Raw genomic sequence first — 15891 nt, forward strand, 5'->3', positions numbered from 1 at the left:
GTATATATTGGTACCGCTGTGCAGCGGTATACGCGTATTCAAGCATACTTTCCGCTGAGTAATTGAAATATAATATTTATTTTTTCACATAATTCGTCACGACATTAATTTTTTATCTTTTTTATTCACATTTCACATTGTTTTTTTTTTATATTTATATAATAAATAAATCCCGTACAAAATTCAATACAATAACTGTCAAGTGTAGTTTTGTTAATAGGGATTGATAAGTTTCTCGCGTCGTCCACCTGTCAAATCGCTGTCGTCGACTTGTTCGACGGATTTGTACTGGGTGTTTTTTTTGTTTTGTTTATTGTTTGTTATGTTCCTCTATTCTTCGTGGTTATTTGCATTAAATACGATAGAAATCTAGTCTATAGATAATGCCTCTCTCTGTATCACGATGATATTGTACGCTAAAATCGGAATCAATTTGAAATTGAGATTTCAACAAAATATAAGTGGAGCTATGTTCATTTGGAGTTTGCATCAATCTAATCTCATGAATGAAGTTCGGACTTATCATAATTGGCTCGGATAAATTAAATTTCACATGTTTTGATTCTAGGTTTATTTTTCCAGTCCCCAAAACAACTTCTTCATTAAAGGATGGATCAGACGTATTTGGAATTCGAACAATTGTTATTTCAGATGGAACTACCTCTGTTAATCTTCTATATATGTTATTATTATAAATCCATAAAGGAGCAGATTTAAATCCGATTAAAAAAACTGTTTCATTGACGGAGAATGTGGTTGTTTCTAAGTTCTTCATAATATATGGTTTTGCGGATTGTTCTTGAGGTGCAAGTCGATTGCGCTTAATCTTTTTATAGCCTTCAAATAAGTTAACGTCACAACGTTTCTCTCGTGTTTCAATGAATAACTTTGATTGAAATTCCTTATCGCCTACAAATTGAATGATATCTTGCAATTCTCCGTTTGAAAATAGTGATCCGTACGAAGGAATGAGAGTGGAAAACTCCTTGATTGTCATCGATCCAAAACGAATTTTATAAAATAAATCACCAAGTTCAGACTGTACTATATCTCTAGTTAAGTTCTCTTCTTCACTTTTATTCTTCACCCAAGACATGCACGCCTCAAATAGTTCAACCTCAGAGCACTTCAAACCTTTCATTTCCATCAGTGCCGCTAATGTATTTTTATTGCATTGCAGAAATCCTGGCCTCTTTAAGAAATCTTGAGGATCGATACTGATCATTACTTCGCAAAATTTCTTGAGACTTTCATCCTCAAGAAAAATGGCCAATTCATACCTCAAAATCATATTTTCACTGGTCATTGTTGCCTTCAAGAATTTTCTGCATAAATTCTTGCACTCGGTGACATTGTATTTATTGCTGAGATTCATGATTGCATCTACATTTTCTATGGTCAAATTCACCATTCCAAAGTAGAAGAAACGAAGGAATTCTTTAAAATCCGCAACATCTGCATCGACGATTTTCACTTCATTTTTCTCTTTCCACGATTCATTGAACATTGTGTGAATAACGTCACTGTTTGCAGCCAAAATATTTTTATGGGCCGGAACTCGTTCAACTTCTTCATCGTTCACCATGAAAACAATGTAAACATCAGCAAACTCCTCGCCAAGGTAGAACTTCTTTCCGATTTCCAAAAGTACATGACTCGACATATTGATCGTTGGGCAATATTGGTGAGTGGCTCGAAATATTTTTCAAAAATAAATTTAAGATCGATTTTCTGAGGTCAATATGTGTCAATGAATGAATAAAGATCCTGAAATAAGAAAAGTGTTCATTAAAAAATTTGAATTTTTTGGACGTTTGAAATTAAAGACATAAAATGGTTCTTTTTTATAAAAATAAACGATAATTTTTTCTTTTTTGCGTATTTTTGTGGCATAGCATTGTGATCAGGACTAGTTTTTTATATTATTCATCAGTGTATGTCGGTTTCTAGCCAAGGTTAATCCGATTCCATAATTCCGCAACCAAATCTATGGAATTTCACTTAAAAAATTTCACACAGAATAATATCGAATTTGTTAATAAAGCTTGCTTAATATTTTAAAAAAAAATACGATAGAATTTCATAAAGAATTTTTGGAAATGACATGAACTGTAATCAAAATATTTATAGAAAATAAATAAATTTACACCAACATATCGCAATGCGATATATATTTGCGAGAAAAGTAAGCTTATAAGTATTGATATAAATTTAATTTGAACTCCATTTACTTTCTTTTGGTACAAAATCACTGTAAATTTCACCGTTTTTTGTCCAAATAATTAAAAAGAAATAAATGAGAATAAATGGAACATTTAAAAAAACTTTTGATAAACTAAATGTAACTTGATGTAAAGCAGATAAACTTTTGTGATGCTATGTCAACAGTGTGAATGCTAATGAACCAACAAACATGTCTTCTATGCGTCTGTTGTTAATTAGTAAGCCGGTTTTGTTACCGGTTCAACCGTTGTGGACCAAGTGCTGCTAATGACTGTTGTAGTTCCATTGCAATCCACTAGTGTTTTAAGACCAATGCTTTTGTAATGTTGACTATTACTTATTGTATTTGAGTTTTTAAAACGTAAGTCCCCAAAATACATTAGAAAAAAAATTCACTGGCATAAAAAATAGCCAACCATAGTCAAATGTACCGTGAGACATTAACAAGGATTTAGGTGAATTGATTAAGCTAAATAGATCTTAGTTAGACAGATATGTTAATCGAACGTGTTATTTCAACATTTTGGAGTGATTGCAATACTTAAATTCACACATTTGTGTGTGCGAAAAAGGAAAATATTACATTCTTGTTATAGGAATATAAATTATGAGAAACATAGCATCTGTCCGGGTATCTGTTGGAAAAATTCTTGAATATTTTGTGTATATTGGAAAAAATTGTACACACATTTTTATTTTTGATTGACAATTTATTTTATTCGAAAAAAATGTTTTAAGTGGAACTATGTGTAAAATGAAATACAAGAATAATTTTTTACAAAATTGCATCGTTCTAAAAATCAATAATAAAAAATGAATTTCCTTGTAAGGAATTAAGTATGAACCGAGGTCTTCACTCAATTAATATTCGGCTACTATTTTATGTTATTCAGATGCGTCATTGGCGGTAGTACCATTCATGGTTATTTTTAGCTAACCGAGTAATGCGCTATATGTTTTATATGAAAACGTCACACGAATCTCCCCCGAAAACGACATCTTTGGTCTTGCAGCAGAAGCTGTTTCTATGCTGAAAATTTCATTTCAGTTTAAAAAAATTAAAATTAGAATTGTACAATGTACAAATATTTCAAAAACTTTGAAATGAGATTTACAGAAATATGCATTTGAAAATTGTTTTAGAAAATAAACACGGCACAGTCAATTTCAAAAATTTCAATGAATAATATTGTTGAGATATTTTCACGATGACAGCTTTTTTTGCGGTACAAAATTGACTCGTTTGAATGATTTGTCAATATTGAACATACTCTACACACATGGGGAAACAGAGATGGCGTTGTCGTAGCATGTAGAAAAATATATGTTTAACGCAATATTCGGCTTTTTTTAGCATTAGATACGATAGACATTTATTCCAACGATTATGCCTCTAGCCGAAAGTGAATCATCTTCCAAAAACGTATCACGATGAAATTGTACGCTGAAATCGGAATCTATTTGAACTTGTGATTTCAACAAAGCATTGGAACAGCAATTTTCAGGTGGAGTTTGTTTCATTCTAATCTCATACATAAATTTCGGGCTGATCAGAATTGGCTCGGGTAAAGACACGTTCACATGCTCTGAAATTAAATTTGTTTTTCCATTCCACAAAACAACTTCTTCATTAATGAATTGATCAGACCTATTTGGAATCCGAACAACTGTTATTTCACATTTTACCTCTGTTAAATCATAATATAAGTTTCTAGTATTTTTATAACTCCATAAACGATCAGATGTAAATCCTTTAAAAAAAACTGTTTCATTGACGGAGAATGTGGTTGTTTCTAAACTCTTTACAAAATAGGGGCTTATGGAATTTGTTTGAGAAGCAAGTCGAATGCACCAAATATTTTTATAGCCTTCAAATAAGTTAACGTCACAACGTTTCTCTCGTATTCCATTGAATTGCTTTGATTGAAATTCCTTATCGCCCACAATTTGAATAATCTCTTGATATTCTTCATTTAAAAATAGTGATCCGTACGAAGGAATGAGAGTGGCATACTCGTTGATGGTCATCGATCCAAAACGAATTTTATAAAATAAGTCACCGAGTTGAGATTGTACTATTTCTCTAGTTAAGTTCTCTTCTTTACTTTTATTCTTCACCCAAGACATGCACGCCTCAAATAGTTCAACTTCGGAGCACTTCAAACTTTTCATTTCCATCAGTTCCGCCAATGTCTTTTTATTGCATTGCAAAAATCCTGGCCTCTTCAAGAAATCTCGAGCATCGACACTGATCATTGCTTCGCAAAATTTCTTGAGACTTTCATCCTCAAGAAAAATGGCTAATTCATACCTCGAAAGCATATTTTCACTGGTCATTGTTGCCTTCAAGAATTTTCTGCATAAATTCTTGCACTCGGTGACATTGTATTTATTGCTGAGATTCATGATTGCATCTACATTTTCTTTGGTCAAATTCACCGTTCCAAAGTAGAAGAAACGAAGAAATTCTTTAAAATCCGCAACATCTGCATCGACGATTTTCACTTCATTTTTCTCTTTCCATGATTCGTTGAACATTGTGTGAAAAACGTCACTGTGTGCAGCCAGGATAATTTTATGGGACGGCACCCGTCCAACTTCTTCATCGTTTACCACGAAGACAATTTGAACATCAGAAAACTCCTTGCTAAGGTAGAACTTCTTTCCGAGTTCAGAAGTTCCGTCAGGACTTGCCACATTGGTCGTTGCTATTTTGGACATTGACATTTTTTATTGCTTTGGATGTTTGATAAATTGATGTGTGATTAATGTAGATCCTGAAATGAGGAAAGAATGTTCTTTCTTGATTATTTTTTTCCTTATTCAATGCAATTCAAATATATTAAATGTATTTAAGAAGTACGAAATAGAAAATGATAGTAAAAATATACGAAAATTTATAGAAATTTAAAATGGAATGAAAACAATTGTCTATGTCGACAGACGAAATGCGATTGATAGTGAACCAACAAACATGTATTCTATGCGTCGGTTGTTAATTAGCAAAGCGATTTTGTTACCGGTTGAAACGTTCTGGATCAATGAGTGCTGCTAATGACTGTTGTAGTTCAAATATAATCCACTAGTGTTTTAAAGACCAATGTTAACTATTACTCTTCATTATTGTTGTGGAATGCAGGATTGTAATTTTCAGTCATCTTTAAAGAAATATTTTAAAATTTTAAATTATGAATATTTCTTCAGGCTCAGACACCAATAATTTGAGTTTTTAAAGCGTAAGTCCACAAACAGACATTGGGAAAAAATGTACGGGAATAAAAAAAAGCAAACCGTCCGTATGAAATCCCATACATAACTGGCTTTCATATTACTTCATCCTTTTCAAGCGAGAGTGGCATTATCATAAAATCGCTGTTCGTATGCGTTGTTCACAAATTGCACCTATGAATAGGATCTATTCACTGGTATCTATCATATGAGGATGTCTTTTGGATTTTAAAACAATACTATGCCAGGTAGGTGACCAATTAACCATTGAAAATGAAAAAGGTGTTTTTGTCGCTTTCTTCTTCTGTTTGTTTTTTTCCGTAGTAAAAATGTGTGATGCATGAAAAAACCGAATACGATATTAATTTTGCGATAAAAATAATAATTTCAAAAAAGAACCTTATCAAATCATTTCCCCCATGAAAATACACATCATTCAGTTTGACAGCTCGCTTACTTTTTGGCATTGTTTTTTGGATTTTATTTCTAGCTTGTCATCAAACAATCAATTCTACTGTTTACACTGAATTTCATCGTCCAACGTTAGCTCGCGTTAGCTACCTGAGCCGATTCAGCTGGGTAAAAATATCACATATTCCTGAATTTGATCATGTTACCGCTATGAATAGATACATGTTTGAACTTTGATCAGCAATTGCTACCCAAGCACTCAAATTACACTGTTCGCCCGAGGCATTTGCACCGTGCGTCAGTTACGAAAACATGAAACAGAATAAGGAGCGAGACATGAAGAGAAAGTAGTGTATTTGCATATACGCTTCTTGCCTTGCGTCTTATTCTTTATTCCCCTTTTTCATCTTTTTGGTATGTAGCGTAGCAGGCTGCATGGCAAAGGCAAACAGCTGAAAAAGGGGAATAACGAATAAGACGCAAGGAATGAAGCGTATACGTACATACACTACTTTCTTTGTGTCTCGCTCCGTATTCTGTTTCGTGTTTTCGTAACTGACGCACAGTGCGAATGCCCCGAGTGAACAGTGCAAATTGAGTGCTTGGGTAATTCAGGAACAAACCATTGTTTATGAAGAAAGATTGTAAGCAATTACCCTTCCTTTCAACTCTCCGGAGTATTACTACCATTTCTTTTGTGTTCTAATGAATTTTCTGGAAATTTTATTTTTGACACCTTTTCTGTTCGCTTCTTTGAATATGATGATTTTTGAAAATCAATTAGTATTTCTACCTGCTTTATCATCTTGTAAAAATGTTCAGTAAATCGTTGTCATTCTAGTTTAGAGTTTTGAGATAAAAACATCTACCTTTTAAATAACCTATCTACTGTGATTACTTGCTTAAAAATTGTCACATTGATTGACTTGTGTTAGATTTCGCTTTTCAACGTATAAAGTCTTGTTTCTATTAAAATAAAAGCGTTCTATTAAAATAAAAAAAATGAATTCCATCAAATCAGTCAAGTTTGCTTTTCCAAAAATGTCAGCAGAGTCACCGAATCGTGTAAAAGCGGAAAATGAAGCCAAGGAGTATGCAGAAAATAGAGTCAAAAATCAACCCTCTGTTCACGGTGCCAAAAATCAACAGCAAACATCGGATATTTACAAACTGAACCTGGATTGCCTGGACGAAGTATTCGAATGGTTGTCTGTCGTTGAGCTTCACGCGCTCGGTCGAACATGCAAACGAATGCATCGTGCGACCGGCTTATACTTTCAGAAAGCACATAAGGATGTGACAATTAACGTTGAACGCCGCGGACTTTACTATTTTTCATTCCCTGATCTTCACCAGGTCAATGATTTAAGTGAATTCGTCGAAAACATTGGAATTTCTGATAATTCAATGGATACCTTTCAATACATCCAATCAAACTGTAATAAAACATTAAAAGAGATTGACTTCCGTGAAGTGACAGTGACCGCACGAAAAATTGAATGTATCAAAGAATCATTGAACAAAATTGAAGCCATTAAGATAATCAGTGGCACCATTGACATGGAACCTTATGAAAGTTTCTTCAAATTTTGTCCCAATTTGAAGCATCTTGCATTGAATTGTAATATTACAGACGACAAAAATGATTGGCTTCTGCAGAAGTATCCGAAACTTGAAAATTTTGACATCACCTTGAGGAATAGGAATAAAATCAAGAATCTCAAAACATTCTTCCATCGAAATACAACAATAAAAACAATTATGATCGATACACGTACACTTGAACATAATTTTGCATCGTTTGCCGGAAGTAATTTGAAATTGACCGAATTCAAGCTGGTAGTACTCGATATAGATGTAACTATTTTCAAATTTTTGGACAAACTTTACGCAAAAAAGTTTTACAAGCATCTTAATTTAGTATCAATATTGCTTGATGTCGATTATAATCAATTTTTCAAACGTGTGGCATCGCTTACATCACCACTAAGCTTGAGCATTACGTTATCAAATGTTCGAAGTGTCAACGTTACACAGTTGTCGTCTCTAGTTATGCTACGGAGTCTGCATATTAATTCTTGTTTCAAGGAATTAAACACTGGAGAAATGGAGAAATTGGCAAGGAAGCTTGTGAATGTGCAACAAATTACGTTGTGGCATACAAGTGGTAATCATATTCTACCATTCATTCGATATTCAGCAGAATTACGAGAAATTAAAATTTATTATATTCGAAATGGCGCTTATTGTATCGATGATGTTCTTGATTTGGCTGGTTTAAATGAACAACGCATGAAATTGGCTGGTGCACGAAAGTTGGCGATCATCGTTACAGAAAAAACTTTTCTGCCAACCAAATGGGCGAACACAAAAACCGAACACAGTTTGATTGAGCTTAAACGAATAGCGTAAATGCAAAACGTGTGTCGATATCGATTCTACAAATGTGAAAATTGAACAAATACAAAATAAACGACATTTTGATTTCAAAAAACATATATTTAGTTTTTTAACTCTTTTACTTTTCCGCACACACCTAGTGTGAAAGGGGAAAGTATTGCAATAGGTCAAAATTTACGAAACCTCAAAAACATGTTTTCTGGACGTTTCTGGGGTCAGAGACCCCGAATCAGGCCGTTTTGAGCATGGTTGTTGTGGGTCGCTTCCACGTCGTACGTCGTACGTTGTCCGCCGTACGCAAAATTTGTCCATCGATTATCTCACCCCCCACAAAAATTTTTTAAAATCTGACTGTACAGGATGATTAGGGGTCCCAAGGAATAGAAATCATTAGATTTTGAGCGATTTTGGTTGATTGGAAAAATGTCATGCCTGGAGTGATACCTATGAAAAAGAGTCCAATTTTCGTCCAAGAAACATACTTAATGTAGACTTAAACACTAAAAAATATGTATTTGGGGGTTTTTTGGCACGAGAAAACCGAATCCGAGGTTAATTTTGAGATACAATCAATTTTTGATACAGTTTCCTTGAAAAAACCGCAAAAAAATTGCATTATTGTATGGGAGCCATGCCTGTATGCTACCCTAATGACGTAAAACTTTGCACAGACTATTTTTTACACAAAAAAATAACATTCTGAAAGTTTGAAGAGATTTCAATTAAAATTAGGGGTACCTTCCATACAAAATTTTCAACGAATATTTTGTATGGGAGTTACTCTTAATTTTGGTTGAAATTTCTCCAAAAGCTGCGAATGTTATTTTTTTGTGAAAAAAATAACCTGTACAAAGTTTCATGCCATTAAGGTAGCATACAGACATGGCTCCCATACAAAAATCCAAATTTTTTGTGACTTTAGTTATGAAAAGTGTTTCAAAAATAATTTTTATGGCAAAATTAACGTCTGACATATTTTTTATAGTGTTTTGTTAGAAAATAGAATACTTTCAAATGTCGTACAAATGGGTTCATCATGAAAGTGTGAAAAATCTTTTCTCGGGTACTTCTGCTATTAAATTAAAGAATATTTCGTTGCCAAAGTTGAAAAATATTTTTTGGTCTCGAACTTTACGCCGCTTGAAAGACTTGAAGAATCGAGCAAATATTATTTTGAACTTTCTTAATAAAATACGCAACTACCACCGTGCGGAAAAGTTCGTCTTACTCCCGTAGGACTCTTTCTTTTTTTTTTTTTTGTTGAATTGAACAATAAAAACATGATTTTTGTTAGTCAATTTATTTCTTTCTGTTGACTCTTTTTACACCGTAAATTTGGCATAAATAATCAAAGCGGGGTTGTACTTTTGATTAAAATCTCACCCATTTTTCTTTATCCTTGAAATCTTTGTCTGTGGCAAGACGTAAAATGGGTACTTTAATTGGATCCACAAATGATCTGTATGCATGTGTTGGGTTTGCAAAAATGTCTTTGATCAAGTCGTTTTCTTCTTAAATTCGTTTTCTTCTTAAAAACAAAACAGTTGGAATTCAGTGAATTTGTACGTCAAATGATTATAATAAATAGAGGAAGCAGGGTTAAGCAATTTACCTAGAAAAAATGCTATTTTCAAGTCGTTAAAATTTCATCATCAAGTATTTTATTTAACAAGAAATAAAAAATCAATTGAGGAAAACGGGTCTGTTAATTGCTTTTAGGTGTAAAATGGAACTCATTATATTCCGAACTATTTCTAAATTTCTTTCTTTACCAAATGAATATCTGTTTTCCGAAAGATATTTAATGTGCTATAACTATCAAATTCTAATTACTGAAGCTCAAATTCGTGTCACCGTTTCTGGCTGCCCATTTGGTAGCCAAGAAGACATCATCACGCGTAAAAATTATTATTTAACATTGCCAAGTTCAAAACTACGTCGCTCTCTCCAGGTGTGAATTGGATTTTGTTCAATTTCGGTGATCGACGAATGAATGGCATAATGTCATCGATGCCAGCCTCATGAAAGTAAAGATATTCGAGTTTGGTCAGGCCATTCGCTAAAACCTCCATATCTTTGACTTTCAAATAAAAAATGATAATAATTATCTCAGATTGGTCATTTGAGCTTAATTATAACTCTTCTTGAATGACAAAATGCACAATAGCTCAAGACCTTTGAGCGAGGTAAATGAAGTGCTAAGCTCTTCGTCAATTTAGTTCGAGTCGATTTAATATTTTCAAAAGACTTGTCGGGTTTCCATCTGAGGAACACCAACGAAAAGTGCTAAATTCATTGACTTCTAGTAATATCCAATTTAAGTAATAGCCAGTTGACTTTACCATTTATGCGGCTACCAACATCCGAATATTGAGTATAAATCTCTTTCAAATTCTTAAAATATTTCAATTTCAACTTCAAGTCGTATAAATCACCATCCACCTTGAGTTGAACAACTTTTGAGTTGAACAATTTCCAGTTGGGGCAACAATTTTTCAAAATACTCAATTTTTTCGTTATTTATACTTATCCCATTAAGATCAATGTGGTTGGTTGACTCGAATTCATTAATACTATATGAGATTGAATATATTTATTTCGACCGAGATCGTCATAATAATTTGAAATGCATGTCATGAACTTATTGAAACCGGATGTTTGAAACTGTTTATCTACACCATTTTCGCACATATTTGGAGCCGGGCCGGTATTCTAGAACAATCCACAAAAATCGTTCGGAATCATTTGTTTATATAAACAACTCAGCTCAGTGAAAACAATAAAAGTTATTGTTATAATTATATTAACACTCACATTACTACAATCACTATAACAACCACTTCTATTGTTTTCAGTCCGATTCAGCGCCTGGCCGTAGCTAATATTTTGAGTGTGTAACAATTTTTTTAATATTTTCAATGTTTGGCTACAAATGTAGAGCTCTATTAAAGTTATATTTTGGTACTTTTGGTGTCCATATTTGACGCCAAACGTTGAAAAGACAAAAAAATATTAGTTTCAAATGAATAGTCCGCTCAATATATTGTCGGAATAATTCCACTGTTGAAAAAGGTGTCGGAATAATTCCGAACAAAATAAGTGGAATATTGTTTATTTTTTTTTGTCTTATGAATAACGACTATTATTCTCGTTATGTGCTACAATATTATTCAAAACAATATTCATTCATAGAAATATGTTTTTCGGAATAATTCCGAACAAATTGATCGGAAAGTGGCATTAGAATACCGGCCCCGATGAATAGCTTTGTTTGAATTATTCGCCGGCCACTTTGTTCATTCGCCTGCATGTTTGACCGAATGAATGCAAGTCTTTCATGTTCAAATATTCAAAAATTTCATCGAAGCAATCGATGCTTAATTTGAATATTTTCGGCGGAGATTCATCGCTTGACAGGTCCGCCACCACATCTTCATTACGGTTCTGGTTATCTGGGTGAGATAAATTCAGCATATTTTGCGGATGACTCATTGTATAAGAATAGAACAATAAAATGATAATTACACTGTGCGTCACTCAAAATGTGACAGAAACGGGACCAGTTGGTTTTTCATAATTTGGGTATGCTGATTTCAATGGCATCACCCGTTTTTCTCTAACACGTCAGGATTTTCCACAATTTTCCTAGAGAGTTTTCCGGAAAACCAAAATTGGCTGTTTACACTCTAGTAACATTTTGAATTCATGCAATATCCCAGAGGGGTAACCTATCAGGCGTTGTAGTACGGTTCAAGTAAAGTTGAGCCACACAATTCGTTTAAAAAAAAATTGAGTCATTTGAAAAAAAAAAATTGATTTTGTTATTCCCCTCTGAAGTCCACATTTTGAAGTAAAATTGGTATCCATTCAAACGCTCTGAAAATGAGTATTTGGGGGTTTTCTGGCATGAAAAAACCGAATCTGACGCTTTTTTTGCTATAAAATTGGGTTCATATCATCGAATACTAACCCAAAAAAAAAACGCGAGGAGAACATACAATATACTATAGTATACGACTGAACAGATTGCGCGATGTGCAATCACAGCGATTTATAAAAAATGCTTATCAATTCATATCTGTTTTTTGCGCGAGGCATGAGCTCAATTCAAGATTTCAACCGATTTCAACTGTATAAGAAAAAAAATCGAAGAAATTTTTAGATAAGAGGAGTGAAATTTCGAGACTTCATTTAATTAAAAGTGTCCGTAACGGAATGGCTTTCAAGCGATGAAACATTACCACTATTATTCATAATTGCATTTCAATATAAATCGTGTACAATAAAACAAAACACATAAACACATTTTTTTTTCGACATAAACACGGTGTCAGGACAAAATGCAGAAAAAAGCACCGATTGAAGTAAGTAAAACCACAATTTGTGTGAAAAAGAACGAAAATCTAATTGTTTCCCTTCTCAACAATCGAAAATTTATTTAAATCATTCAAATGTTTGGCGCAAAAAGTATTCTTTATCGACTGGTGCTTTAGACAAAATCTGAACTAGACTTTAGACACACGTTTTGTCAAATGTTTGTTTCATTTGTGATCTGTCAAATAATTGACAAAAATGTCATTTCATTTCACTGAATGACAAATATAAACAAATCGATGAATTTATTCGCCAAAAAACATTGTGATTATCTGAAGAAAAGTGTCTTGATTCTTTATTAAAAACAATCAAGTACACAATGCTGCAATATTGTTATCTTTGCAATAAAGAAGGTAACAATTGGCCAAAAAATTTATGTGAAATCAAATCAAAACACTCCAACACCCCAGTCAGTGTGTTCATTGAAAAGTTTCTGAAGGATTTTGTGTCACAGCGTAACATAAATGACGAATCAAATTGCTTGTGTTCGGACTGCTTGTCCGAGGTTTATTCATACGATTGGATGACTTTAAAGCTGAAGGAGCAAGAAACAAAATTACGTGCTTTACTGCTCAAGTCTGAAACGGATTTTGTTGCAAATTTTCACATTAAAACAGAAGACGAAGGCAGTGTCAATGGATTAAAGAATGAGAAGAAACCAGAACTACCCAATGTTGTCGCGGACAATGCGAAGAAAAGCAAACCGATCATCATTCGAGTGGTGAAACGTGTGCCATTTTTGAAATCAAAACCACCAACATCGGGAACAGTGCATAGCATTACACCTGTGGCTACGATTACATCAGGAATCACACAATCAATTCAAAAACCCATACAAACACCCGGTCCACAAAAGAAAATAAAAATAATCAAGATTAAACCACAAGTGTGCAAATATTGCGATGCAAAATTTAAGCATTATGTATCATTGGAGGTGGGTATAATCAAAAGGAATAAAATCTTCAGACGCATGAACTAAGTTTTTTTCATATCATTCTTTCCAAAACAGACCCATATGAAACTACACACAAAATCATCAGGATTAATCACATGTCACATATGCTCCTATCAAATGAGCATTGGCGAAGAGGAGGCATTCAAAAACCATGCAAAGAAACATGATAAAGCCACACCGAAGAAATGTGTCATTTGCGACGAAGGTGGTGCTGACAATTTTGACTTGAAGTATCACGTCCAGAGGCATGTAAGTTAAAATTCAACCACAATGGAGAAATTTTTTTTTTTTTTGACGTTGATAGTGCTAAAGAAGCTTACTTATTGGACAGTACTATTTTTCTCATTGGAAAAATGTAAATGATCCAGAAATATTTGTTTTCTGTTGTCCACACGGTTCTAAAATTCCCAACAGACCAGAATGGATATGAAGCCAATTCACAAATCAAACAGTAGCCATATTTGACTCAATATTTTGGTCTTAAAAACATTTAAAATATTTTTTTTTAATAACCAAAAACTAATTTCAGCATTCTTCTGCCAACTTATTATGTGATGTATGTGGCAAGACGTTTGTATTTATATCAGCTTTGCGTAAGCACCATCAGGTTCACATCGAAGACCGAAACGAGATATGTCCATTCTGCGATAAGGCATTCAAACAAAAGCAAGCATTCAACAGACATATGAGAACTCATGTAATTTACACTTCAAATACTTTATTTTTACACCAGAAAGCAGAGCTGTTATAGAAACCAAGGAGGTGCGGCCACTAATGAGTGCCATGGCAGAGCATAATTTTTAAAGTGCAGCACCTAAAGATAAGAAAGAACAGCACATACAAGAAAAATTCCGGCATCTCTGCGGTGGCCATAACAGCTCTGCCAGAAATCCGAAACATTAATTAAAATTTGTTGTATTTTGTAAACAGACTGAAATGGAGGCGATCTATTCATGTGCATTCTGCGATAAAAAGTTCAAACGACAGGATAATTGCCGAACACACGAGAAACGCCATCGAAACGATACAAAGAAATTCAAATGTACATTTTGCTCATCGGCTTTCGAATTCAAACACGATTTCAACTTACATTTACAACGGAAACACAATGCTGAAATACCACATGAGAAAAATCGCAAATAAATTTCCATCAACATTAAAGTAGGAGTGTGTAAAATAATTATGTGTGTAGAAATGTAGACGAAATGTGTAGAAAATCTTCAATTAAATAGAAGGGAAGAGATATTAAATAGACGAAAATTGAAATTGAAGAATAGATTAGGACAAAAGTGCAGTAAATTCCTTTAAAAAAGAATAAGAATGGAAAAAGTGGAAAATTTCTTCAAAGATCTTCATTAATTTAATTACAAAAAATTGGTACTGAACAAAAATTCTGTGTTACAAATGAGTTCAAAAGTAAAATAGAGCCATTTTGTCATTTTTTGTGTATATTTCTCTTTTGCCATATCTTTTGACGATTTTTAATTTTTCATTTTAGAAAAAATTCAATTATTAAATGAATTTTCAATATAAATAAGCACAATGAATTAATTGTTTGTATCTTTTTTCGGTGATTCAATTTCCAGCGTGACGGGGCCGTCGTTTTGTATGTGTACTTGCATCATGGCCCCAAATTGTCCATTTTTAATTTTATCACTGGAATATTGTTGGCCAATTTGTTGTAATAAAAAATTGTACAAATCATTTGCTTCTGCACCGGGCATGGCATAACGAAAATCCGGTTTGTTCCCTTTCCATTGATTGTACAATGTAAATTGACTCACACAAAGCAGTTCATATTGTAAATCTTTAACGTTTTTTTGCCATCGTTTACCGGTTTCATCATCGAATAGTCGAACGCTCAACAGTTTTCGGGCCAAATAAAGTGCATCTTCTTTTGTGTCATTTTGTGAGATGCCAACTAAAACACATAGTCCCCGGCCAATGCTACTAATCAACTCGTCGTTCACTACAAGAAGGAAAACATTTGAAAAAATTCATTTTTATTCATCAAAACTGAATGAAAATAGGTTTTTAAATAATTCAAATTTACCCGTCACTTTGGCTGTGGTCACGCGTTGAATCACCGCTTTCATTTTATTTTAGCAATTTTGATGTAGAAAACGCCGAAAGAAATGTTGAAAGTGCGATGAAGAGAGTATACGGTCTGTTGTGATTATTTGACAGTTGAGACACTTTGAAGTAAATTGTCAAATCGATGACAGTACGGTGGAAACACTACATTCAAGTCCATGCCAGTGTTTACATTTTCTGTCTTGGTAATGTTTGGAAATTTCGAA

At 33.4% G+C, this 15891-nt stretch overlaps 4 protein-coding genes across 4 annotated transcripts; 1 reads left to right on the plus strand and 3 right to left on the minus strand.

Annotated features, from left to right (window-relative positions):
• Positions 1 to 352: 352 nt before the first annotated feature.
• LOC116346119 (BTB/POZ domain-containing protein 2-like) lies at positions 353 to 1663 on the minus strand. The gene has a single exon (XM_031776026.1). The coding sequence runs from the start codon at positions 1661 to 1663 to the stop codon at positions 353 to 355; it is 1311 nt and encodes a 436-aa protein (XP_031631886.1).
• Positions 1664 to 3579: 1916 nt separating this feature from the next.
• On the minus strand, positions 3580 to 4761 carry LOC116346120 (BTB/POZ domain-containing protein 2-like). Its single transcript, XM_031776027.1, has one exon. It carries the CDS (start codon positions 4759 to 4761, stop codon positions 3580 to 3582), a length of 1182 nt encoding a protein of 393 aa, XP_031631887.1.
• An 8102-nt stretch (positions 4762 to 12863) lies between these two features.
• LOC116346131 (gastrula zinc finger protein XlCGF26.1-like) lies at positions 12864 to 15030 on the plus strand. Its single transcript, XM_031776052.1, has 4 exons — positions 12864 to 13570; positions 13646 to 13840; positions 14121 to 14288; positions 14522 to 15030. The coding sequence occupies exons 1-4, from the start codon at positions 12956 to 12958 to the stop codon at positions 14732 to 14734; spliced, it is 1191 nt and encodes a 396-aa protein (XP_031631912.1). The 5' UTR covers positions 12864 to 12955; the 3' UTR covers positions 14735 to 15030.
• On the minus strand, positions 14929 to 15891 carry LOC116346132 (D-aminoacyl-tRNA deacylase). Its single transcript, XM_031776053.1, has 2 exons — positions 15645 to 15891; positions 14929 to 15560 (listed from the first exon to the last, which is right to left on the minus strand). The coding sequence occupies exons 1-2, from the start codon at positions 15685 to 15687 to the stop codon at positions 15139 to 15141; spliced, it is 465 nt and encodes a 154-aa protein (XP_031631913.1). The 5' UTR covers positions 15688 to 15891; the 3' UTR covers positions 14929 to 15138.

This window comes from Contarinia nasturtii, unplaced genomic scaffold, assembly GCF_009176525.2.
Source record: "Contarinia nasturtii isolate CC-2019 unplaced genomic scaffold, AAFC_CNas_1.1 Cnas_scaffold_1435, whole genome shotgun sequence".
NCBI classification, from domain to species: Eukaryota; Metazoa; Arthropoda; class Insecta; order Diptera; family Cecidomyiidae; genus Contarinia; species Contarinia nasturtii.